The sequence below is a fragment of the Passer domesticus genome, chromosome 3 (assembly GCF_036417665.1).
Source record: "Passer domesticus isolate bPasDom1 chromosome 3, bPasDom1.hap1, whole genome shotgun sequence".
NCBI lineage: Eukaryota > Metazoa > Chordata > Aves > Passeriformes > Passeridae > Passer > Passer domesticus.
Window position 1 is genome coordinate 74551145 of NC_087476.1, and position 11675 is coordinate 74562819.

The following is an 11675-nucleotide window of genomic DNA, read 5'->3' on the forward strand; positions in this document are numbered from 1 at the left end:
ATGTGACAGATTTTGCAGGGGGTAAAAGAATATTTCATAGCAAGGAACTGAGATATAAGGAGATTTTTTTCCTTTTCAGTTACAACTTTTATTTGCTGACTTCTCTTCCAGAAAATCTTCATTGCTATGTACAGCAAATGCATGCACCAGTATTTACATAATTTTCTATCATATTTTTTCAAAATTGCTATTCAGCTAGGATAAATATATGCAATCTTTATCATATCTGATACTGATGTTTAAAAATCCCTGCAGTGGAAACAAGGATGGATTGTACCAGCCAAGGCAGTACTAGTTTCATGTGCCCTATTAATAATTTCCTCAAGGGATATTCAGCTCCTGCTTCTGTCTACCTCACTGTCCCACAGTGACTGCAACAGTAGTAAAACTCACTCAATGAGCGGAAGATCCACTGAGGATTTGCTGAAGAGTAAGGCTGGGTAAAATTAATTGCATTTATTAGAAATATTCTTATATTCATAGTGAGTCAAATACTGACTCAGCTTAAAATTTTGGCTGAATTAAGTCAGATTCTGCACTTTTTTTAGACAATAACTTCAAACTAATTTCTGAAACTATATATATGCATATTTGAGCCAGTAAATGCATTCCTAAGGAATCTTTGCTAGCGGTAGCTAAATACAAAGAAATTCTTCATATTATGTCACCAATCACATGCCAACAAATTGTGTTGGAACAACTGCAGTTTTATCCAGTTAGCTGCCTTTTAAAAAACTGAGTGTGAATCTCAGCTAGAAAGAGGCAACTTTTCACAAAGAGATATTCATCAGGTAATCAGCTTTGTTGGATTCCAGCATCTGAATCCTGTGCCAGACAATGAGAGGAAACTCTAGCAGAGCTTCACTCTCTGTTCAGAATAGCACTGGGCAAGCTGTTCAAGACCAAGCACCCAGCTCTGTCAGCAGTCCTGAGCTTGTTTTTTCATTTTGCAGTTTGTATTCTTTGTTGTGCTTTGCTCAAATGCCATCTCTTTGGGGTTAGTATTGTCACAATGTGACCTGTCTGCAATATAAGCACAGTGGAGAGCTACACTTCACTAGGATTTCCAGGCAGAAGTAATCAACAGAAACGACATAAATGTAAGAAAGAGCCTAGATATAACCTTATTAATTTTCTTATTTTGAGGATATCTCAGTGTTGTAGGACAGATTAGATGCAATTTTTCCTTACACAATGATGAGGGTTCCTCTTTACACTTCACTTTCTTTATAATTCTAAGAGGATGTAGTTTAGAAGAGCATTAAGTGAATAAGGCTTTAGGTTTACACAGAACAGTATTATTCCTTTATCTAAACTAATTTCCTAAAAGGAGGTATAGATCATTGGATCTCATTTAGAGGCACAGAAAAGCTCAGATGATTTGCTGTCACATGCACAGTGACATTGGTTTGGGTTTCTTGGTGAGAAGAGTCCTTCAGTACTGATGTCGTTCAAATTGTATTATATAGTAAAAGATGATCCATTGTCAGTCAGAATTTCACTAGTCTGTCTTGAATGATAAGTATCAGAGTTTGTCCTTGAACTACGTTTATTGTCTTTCTTGTGTCTCTTGCACCATAGGTCCTTCATTAGCTTCACAAAATAACTTCTGAACTTCACTCCAATAAACGCATAGAGCACAGGGTTCACACAACAGTGTAAAAATGCTATGGCTTCAGTGGTGTATTTTGCATAAGCCATTATCTTGTCATTGTCACAAGATTTGTCAATTTTGCCCATGTTGACAGCTGTTATGAGAAGAACAATGTTATAAGGTACCTGGCAAACTAGGAAAACAGCTACAATTAATACAATCACACGAATAGCTTTGTTTCTTTTGGAATTCTGAGCTTGTTGTAAGGATTTGACAATGAAGGTGTAGCAAAAAAACATGAATATGAAAGGTATAAAAAATCCAAATGAAACTTGTAGCCATAGCAGCAACGATTTCAGCATTGTGCTTTCAGACATTCTGGCAGATCTGTGATCACAAATCTCTTTGGTTTCATTCATGGAGAAGCTGTAACTTTCACTGTACAGAAAAGAGGGACTAGAGATTAAAATTGATGATATCCACACAGCCAAACAAATGAGTTTACTATGTGCAAGAGTCCTTGCCCTGAGTTTAAAAGACTTTGTTGCCTGTACGATAGCAATGTACCGGTCCACACTGATAAAGACCAAAAGCAGCATGCCACAGCTGAAGTTGATTGCATAGATGCCTCTAGTCATTTTGCAAATTAAATCACCAAAAGTCCATTCATCAGCAGCATAATTCACTGCCCACAGTGGAAGAGTAAGAACAAACAGTATGTCTGCTATGGCCATGTTGAAGAGGTACACATCAGTCATGGACTTAGCTCTTTCATATAAAGCGAAAGTGATCACCACAAAAATGTTACCAAAGAGGCCGATGATACAAATCAATGAATATGCAACTGGCAGAAATGCTTTTGTGAAGTTCCTGACTTCCAGCTTAGAACAAGGTGGCATGATCAGAGAAGCATAGTCTGCATAATAGGGGTAATCCGTGGATCGAGGGTCTGTCTGTCAAAAAGGAGAACACCAGTTAACACACAGATGTTAATCTTTAATCCCTGTATGGTAGAAACATGATAGATAACTGACCACACATTCCAATTACAAATGCATTTAACTCTACAGACAAGACTTGTAAGAACTATCTAGGAAATTTCATAAAATCATACTTAAAATGTGAATGTGGAAATAATCCTTTTGAATGTCCCAAAGGCCATATTTAAATGCATTGTGCAGAAAGGACAAGTCTGCTGTCACAGAAGAATCTACAGTGTAAAAGTCTGAATTTGAATTAGGGATCTAGTCTTCCTTTACCATCACACAAGGCAAAAAGGCCTTTCTAGGATACTATGCATTTCATACTAATGTAGCTTGATTAAATCAAGCCCAAAAATGATTGCTTCTCTCTACTCAACTAGAGAGGCAATCTATGATAGCTAGTCTGAGACACATTCACCTGCACCACAAACACCACACCTGTAGTGAAAATCCAATAAACAGTGTGCTTTGACAGCAAAGTCTGCTGTCAGAAGCATCTCTTCAGATTTTCACTCCTGAAATTACAGTGTTTGGATCTACAGTCTCAAGAAACTGGGTCTTACAGAGTCATTGCTTTATTGATATGCTAACATAGTTTATAAATTAGGTACTTACAAAATTCATTTTGGCAGTACACTTCTCAGAAAAATATGTTCAGAAGGACCTTAAAATATTTTCCCAAGTATTTCTGAAAAGAAAATAAAGTAGATTGGACCAGAAAACCAGTGCAAAAAGGGTGAGCAAGTAGAAAAACAAAACTGGAAATAAAACCTGTTCAAAACACAACCTCATCACTGGAGCATGTTAAGAAATCACACATCTCTACAAAATGTAGTAGAAAATGTAGTTGTAGAAAATGAATAGTTTTTATCAGTATTACTAAGAGCACAGACTTATATATTGAATGTTTATTCATAGGCTAATAAATTACATATGAGAATATGTGACCGCTACTTCACATTGATTTGCACACTAGAAATTAGAATAAATTAAATTTTACTTTGGGAGTTTCTGTATGACAATGGCAATCTGTGTATTGAGGAAAATATGGAAAAAATAAACAGCACTCCCTTAGTATACTTCATAACAGTGATGCAACAATTTACCCTTTTTTTCCACTCTCACACTTTATCAGGATCTCAGCGCTTTCAACGTAACATTATCTGTCCTTTTTATTACACTAGTGAAGTAATAGAAGAGCAACAGAACAGAACTTCTTATAGTGCAAAGGATAGTACACAATGTATGAACAGACCGAGCACTGATGTTTTGTCTTTGTTCAGTGCACAGACTTACTGTGCAGTGTTCAGTGTGCAGTTCCGACAGCACCCTATGAAAAAAATTTTTTTCTTTATCACTGTGATACCTAACTGTTTTACAGATTGGGTTTACTTAATTTGCACAACACCCTGTGGTGAAGAAGTATTACCACCTTTATTTAAAAGGGAGAATCTGAGTCATTAGAGCTAAGTATCCACTTAAGATGATCAGTTTGAGACATGTATCCCTCTCAACATCACTTCTAAGAGTACTTAAAATTATGAAGGACTTCAGCTGGTAAAGGATTAAATTCATTGACTGATGGCATCCAGGATCATACTTCTGCAAAACAGATCACAGATTCTAAAGTCACAGAAAAATAAAATGGGGAACACACCATTGGTGACCATACACAGGAAGCTGGGCTTAAATAATTTGTTCAGCCTCACACAGGAGCTCATAGGCAGGAGATTTCATTCCTCAGACTCCCCTTGCAAGAGTTCAGCCCTTCTTTCCATTAACTGTTGTCTGAGAACCGCACCTATCAGCAAGGCAGTAATTTCAGGGACAGGATGACATGAGGTCCCATATTTGTCAAGGCTGTGAAGGACAGTTTTGTCTAGAGTTTTTCTGCTTTTTGCTGTGTTACAAATTGAGAAGAGCACATGGGTCAGCTTTAAGTCTACAAAACCAAAACCTTCTTGTTTGGGAATTACCTAATGTTGAAAATGAGAGAGAGAATTTGTAAAAATGGAGCAGATGAAGTCCAGATACAATGGGGAAATTGGGGGAGGGAAAGGACAGAACCCTCTCCAAAAGCATAATGAGGATGACTCATGTGGGGATGCTGGCTCATGACAGAGGGCTGCAGCTGGGTAAAGACCTGAACTATACAATGTAGCAAAGGCATCACAGTTTATCTGGATTTCCTGCCCTTTAAAGAAATCTTTAACTATATCTCCGGCTTTGTCTGCTGGGTTTTCAAAGCTGATTTTTAGAAGCTGCAGAAATATGACAGCCTGAAAGTGCTTGAACACCTTCTGAAGCAAATCTCAAACAACTTAAAGGTGTCTCTCAGAAGTGCAGAGATGTATAGGGCAAGCGGGAAAGTTATGCAATTAACCAGGGGCTGTGGTCCCTTAGCCCATCTTTGCACTATTTTAGTCACTGTCCACTGCTTTACACTTTCTGATCTCATCCAGCCACACACTTGAGACCTTGCTTGCTGTTTCTGTTACCCTTTGTACTTGGCAGCTACAGCAATTCTTCAGATGGACAGAATTAAAGGGGTACTTGTCTAGGTTATTATTTTAGAAACTGTTATTTTATCATTGAGAGAAAAATGCCATTCTGGGTGTCTGCCATTCATGTCTTTTTAAGACCTACATGGTTAAAATATACAAAGAGAGTCTGACAGCATATCTTCTATCTAAAAGTCGTTCTTCATTCCACTCAGACAAAGTCACCCTGAAACATGAGCATAACATACAGAAGGAAGGTGATTGGGTGAGGGCATTTAGAAGAAAGGGAGCCATGGGTATTTCCTACAGCCTGCAAGAATGGCTAAGAAGGGAGCTCTCTTCAGATGATCACTAAGAAAAGGCTCTCTAGTTTGCAGAAGAGCTCAGCAGAGATCATATGGGGAACAACAACTACTCATCGCAGGAGAGATGCATATTCTCCCTGATCCTACAGGAATTCAAAAAGGCACCACCAGCCACACATTTATTCACAAAAATACTTCTACTGTCCAGCAGAAGCTTCCTGAGGATGGTCAATATGAGAGTTGTAGCAAAGGACTCAAAATGAAATCAGAATTGCAGAGATCAGATTTAGAACGATTTAAATCTCTTGAACTGACTTCCTTTTCTGAATCTGAAACAGCATTCGCAGAAGTTTTTAAAAAGATGCACTGGCTGCTGAGGAAGTTGAATCATAACTCTTGTAAACACAATGTACTTTTCAACTTAAATCTTTCTAACAGTGTTTCAGTAGGCACCTTTATAATTTATAATCTGAATATTTACATCTTTATTTAGCATTAATGTATTAGGTAAATATAAAAATAAATTTTAAGATATATATATATATAAGGTGGTGTGTCCTAACATTGGTTATGTCCTACATATGGGTAGTACATGTCTGTGCATGTGCACTCAAAAACACCTATGTTCTGAATATTAAATATATAAGCCTTGAATTTTTGAGCTTAGTATTTTTTCCACTTCATCCACATCATCACATTTCTTTTCACCATGAAAGCAGTGTGCAAGTATTCAAACATAAGAACTAAACTGCAATCTTAAGAGCAAATATACTATTTGAATTATACAAACAAAACACAATGAATAAATACAGACCTGGACAGAATTCTATGAAGAAAAGAATTCAGTCATTAATTACTTTTAAGAGTAGTCCATCCTTGTAAGTAGAATCCCACTTACATGTTCAGTTTAACATATTTGCCAGACATATACACAGATTATAGATTACCTGTTTTATTTTAGTACTTACCCGATTTGAAAATAGTCTGAAGGCCAGATGAAAGAGAATGTGTGATTCTTTTGGCTTCCTCAAGCACATTTACCATCAGCCTCAACAAGAGTACACTCTAATTTAGAAAACAAGAAATAACAGCATTAGTTAAAGGTACAGAGATAGATTGAAATAACCACCACTTCCTTCTCACAAGCAACAGCAATAACCTGGTTTTTCATGTAAAGAAAAATGTTGTTGTGCTGAAAATATTCAAGCTGGAGGCAAATATGTTATTAATTTACTTATTAGTCTACCTATGTAATGACATTATTCTTAAAATGATCAAGCTAGAATCAGAATCATAATAAGCAGGGTGTTAATTATCATTTTGCTCAGAAATGTCCTTATGATGGTTTTGCAAAGGGTGCACTTAATGTCGTGCAGATGAGTAGTTTCAAGATCAATCATTTAAATCAACAAGTCTGCTTAGACTAAAACTGTGAAATGAGATGAGTAATAATTACCAAATTGATTAGCAGCTGTTTTAGAAGAAAAAAAAGTAAAATCTGTTATATGTCAAGGTGCATACAACCCAAATGTTTGTCCAGATCTGCAAACACAAAATGTGCAAATGCAGGTAGATAAGTAAAATGTGGTTGCATTTGCCTGTTTGGCACAAGCATTTACCATTCATGTTTATGCTGTTCAAGTCTGTTGCTAAGTTAGTTGGAACTAATTTTAATTTAATTTCATGGTTCCTGAATTTTAAAACCTAGAAATGTTTCTTTTCCAGACCTGGGTTTGAACACAACTTAGATGTTTGCATTAGCAGGAAGGGGGAAAAAAAAGAAAATAAAAAGGTAAAATGGCATAAATACAGACAGCCTTGTAAGATTCTAAGATATGATTATATTAATAGAGCACTGGACCTAAAGAAATGCAGGATGACAGATGTTCTGCTCACTCACTTTTTTCCTAAACAGAGCATATCACAGTAGCAGTGGCTCCCTACCAGCTTAATTTTGGTGCGCCTTTCCCCTGACCACACCCAGTGAATGGAACAAAATACTGCCTGCTGTCAAAAGGAGAGCTGGTACATTTAAAACACCATGTTATAATGGTTCATAATATCTAAGCAGGCACATGTCATTTTCTCAATGGCCCATTTTCACAGGATCCAAGACTTCAGCTATTACCAAATACATGTGCATGGAGCAGCATAGAGATACCTGAAAGCCCTGAAATGAGTATTGTTTTACCAAAATGTGCACGCATATGTGGTGAAAGCATGTTTTGATTGTTATTGCTGAGCAGCAATCTTCACTGTTTGTTGCATACAAAGCAAAAAAGTGTGAAATCTATCTGTGACTCAAATAATTTCATCAGGGTCACTATAAGATTCATTTGGCCTCCTCATCACTGTTTGGACTAAACCACTCCCTGCCATCACAGATCAGGAGCAGGTTGTTATTAAATCCGTAACATAGCTAAGCACTTGAAAATGGTTTTATAAAGTCTGGTAACATGGAGGAAAGAAGATGTGGGAGTTTCAGTGCAGAGACAAAGAGGTCAAGACAGCAGTCCTTGTGAATCTCACAAGACATCCTTAATCACAATATAGAAGTACTCCCCACTCTTTACTTATAATTTTATAGTTCATAACAATTTCCATCATTAAAACTTCCCAGGTTTTCAGGCCATCCTTTGAACTTTTCCTGAAAGGGGCTTTGACTTTCCTTTTAACTGCATTTTTGTGCTGGTTTGCTAACTTGTTATTTGCATGTCAAATTGTAATAATGGAAATCTTTGAATTAACTTGAGGTTTGGAAGGTACTTTCTGGACCTTCTTAGAAAGAAAACACAAGCTTCATTTTGAAATCTCCTATCCCTCAAGTGCTGCAAGGCACAGTACATTTACTCCTGTTAAACTGATGTGCATATACTCTTTGTAGTAACATAGCTATATATAGCAGCCTCAATCCTGTTTACAGAAAACTCACTTTCTGTAAGACCTGTGTGAAGAAAACCAGATTCCTGTTCACAGTCTCTGACAGTTCGAAACAAGGGCTCAAACCCTGTTAAAAGTAGCAAATTCAGAGTAGGAACACATTTTGTTGGTAGCGTAATTTGCTGACATGTCATTGTGGGATATTTCATTGAAACATTTCTCGTGTTTCTTTCTCATAAATTGGGGAGTGAAGAGATGGATCTCTACAACCTTTGTGCATTGTCTTCATTGCACAAAGACAATTGTAACACATGGCACTCATAATGATAATGACTAACAGAAGTAGAAAATCCCTCTCCGTTAGAAAACCATCTATGACTTCAAATCACCAAGTCTGTCATGATTGTAATACATATTCAGACAAGCACTTCTAGTAACAGCTTCCAACATCTCTCTCAGACAACAACTTACCTTTGGAATACCAAGATTAGCCTGTGAGGAAACTGAATATTACCAACATATTTTCATGGAATGAGAGTCATCAAAATATACATCAGATTTTTAATGCTTAATTAAAGATAAATCAGAGGCTGATCCTTTACAAAAACTGTTGCTCACGTTGTTCCATTATCAGGTGTTTTCTAATTTAAATGTATCTTGTGCTTTTAGTCTGTAATGTTTTCAATATCCAGCATAAATAACAATACTTCAGAAGCTGAAGAATTCACTGTTTAATGAATTCCAAATTTACCACAAGGTACCTAGTCCAACTTACCTTTTCAACACAGCTTCTTTCAATCAGTCAGCCTTCTTTACAGGTGCTTTTTGCTTTACCTTCACACAGTGTCAAGTGGAAAGAGTTCGCTCTTTTCAACACAACTATTTGTTAATCTGTGTGTTAGCTATTTTTGGTTCATATGTTAGAGCTCTGAAAGGAAATCTGCTCTTGCTTAGCTAATATGGTAATTGTGGTTTTTCAAATCTCACCACATGTTAGTTTTCTGCCACCAGTAATTAAGGAGAGAAAATATTTAAAGATAGGGAAAGCTAAGCCATTTTCTGAGTTGTTCCAGAATCCACAAGTTTCTTCTGAAATGACACAGTATGTCATCTTTTTTAATTCTAAAAGAAAGGCAGCATGCACACCCATGCTCTTCCAACCTGATATCATGTTCTTTCAGTTAAATTTAGATCAGTCTAATCTAATTAAAAAACCTAGCCATCAGCTGAAGTTCTAGTCTCTTCATTATTCTTTTGGACTATAAAATGTAAATTATGTATTTGCATTCAAGTTGTTTATGTTACCTATTTAATTTTTCTAATTTAATAATGATCATCCTACATTGTCAATATATATTTTTTCAGCATTAATTCTATGCAAATTTCCTTCTTTTGTTTTCATCTAGTTTTTCACTTCTTGTCAAACATTTTTGCTGGTTTTGGTATTTCTGCATTTAGTTTTTTGTTCTCCCTGTTTCTTCCTCTTTCTTTGTTCGGCTTTTCTAGATTTCTCTTACTCCTATCTCTTGTTGTCTTTATAATTTCTCTTCAGCATTACATTTTGTAATTCCCCTCATTTCCTTCCCCTTTGATCATTTTTGTTCCCCTTCTACCTCACTCCCATCTGCTCCCATTATCCCCCTTGCCAGATGCAGCCCTCCTCTCACACTATGAGGCATCAGTGACTGATATACATCTTGCACTGACCAGCATCCACCAATATTTTTATCACTTGGTCACCTCTGTCAAGCTAGTCAGGGAAGACAGAGCCATCCTAACGGCCTTCTACAGGGTTTGTTTTTTTTTTCACTGGAGCAACTAGGGTTCAGGGATTAAATGGGTAGCATTGTAAACAGAGCACTTGGGAAGGAGCTTGCACAGTCAGCGCTTAGGGCTCACCTCCAGCCCACGGTATGACTGCATGTGTCAGGTATCACAATCCATCACTTTTCTTCCACCAATGCACTCGATATTTATCTTGAAAATGAAGTCAGGCTGAAAAAAAAATCTGATGGGAAAGAGTTTACTAGTCATGGTAAGATGTGATTTCTTGTCAGACTAAACATGGAATTTCTGAAGGAGGAGCACAGTCATACTCAGAGCACTCCTCTGCTTCACTGCAGCATCACTTCTTAGAACCAGCTGAGCTCATAGCGAGCCTGAGTTTCAGAAAGAAAATCATGAAGAGCAATAAATGCATCCTCCTGTTGATAATCACTGACTTCAGAGAAGCTGGTTAAACAGATTTTATTCTATTGGAGAAAATGTTGATAAATCAAAGTTGTAAAATAAAACTTTTCAATTTAAAATTTAAAAATGCTAGTTTGTAAAATGCACCAAGATGCACATCTGACTTATCATATGCTGGTTTATGTTTTTATCCTCTTTTGTAGTCTCAGCTTATCAGTCAGGCTAGGTTTCCCAACTTTGGACAGAGAAAGCAGGCAGTGAGTAATGTCATTCCATGATCTAAGATCTCACAGAAGTTTAGACAGAAAAAGGAATAGAAATCATGAGGAACACGAACACCCATGAGAGATAAGACCAGCTTTTCCAAGGCTTTTCCTTTAACACACTTCAGTTTTTCATCAGAATATTTCTGGGATAGCTAAAGGCATTCTGAAGGAAAAATCTGGTTTATTGAAATAATAAGGTTTTTACTTTAAGAAAAAGTTTTTTCCAGATTATGCTGTATTTGGTCTCTTTTTTGCTATTCCCTTTTGACTGCATATCTTAAAAAGGTTTAAGAACCATTTTTGGTAGAAGAATCTCCCCAGGTTATGGCAGAAGTAATGAACCCTAACAGTGATGAACACAATAACACAACCCTTGTACTGCCAAGGGCCTATTGAGTGAAGCTGCCAGGCACTTGTAATCTCACTTTTTTACCTTTTCAACCCAAAAGAAATTATTTTATAGACCAGAAAATATATGTTTATTCCTGAAATCCCAACAAAGAATGTGCAATGCAAGTCACAGTCCCTTATTTAAGTGCTTAAGATTATATTCTTGATAAAGTGGATGTAATTTTTTTAAAAATTAAGTATATCACCTTAAAAAAGACAGAATATTGCATAATATTTCCAAATAACTGGTTTCTGAACTCAATGGTCTACTGAAAGAAAATCTGCTGTATTGTTTACAAAGTTCTGCCAGTATTTACATTAGGCTGTAGAGGACAAGTGAATTTCCATGTCAGAAATGTTGCACACAAAGATAAAAGCAGAGCTAAGTATGCAGTTGCTGACATAATTCCTGTGTTTTTGATCCTCTAGTCAGATCATACCCATTGTGGTAACATTTTTTTATTGCTTCACTCAGTCATTCACTCTCTGTTTAATGTCTCATTGAAATAATTACCAAAGCAGTATCTCAGAGCCTGTCATCACTCTGTACTCCCAAGCAGTTACAT

At 36.5% G+C, this 11675-nt stretch overlaps 1 protein-coding gene across 1 annotated transcript; it reads right to left on the reverse strand.

Moving 5' to 3' along the window:
* Positions 1-205: 205 nt before the first annotated feature.
* Positions 206-9229, reverse strand: CCR6 (C-C motif chemokine receptor 6). Its single transcript, XM_064415856.1, has 4 exons — positions 9039-9229; positions 6352-6448; positions 3193-3265; positions 206-2547 (listed from the first exon to the last, which is right to left on the reverse strand). Exons 3-4 carry the CDS (start codon positions 3199-3201, stop codon positions 1462-1464), a joined length of 1095 nt encoding a protein of 364 aa, XP_064271926.1. The 5' UTR covers positions 3202-3265; positions 6352-6448; positions 9039-9229; the 3' UTR covers positions 206-1461.
* Between the last annotated feature and the right edge of the window lie 2446 nt (positions 9230-11675).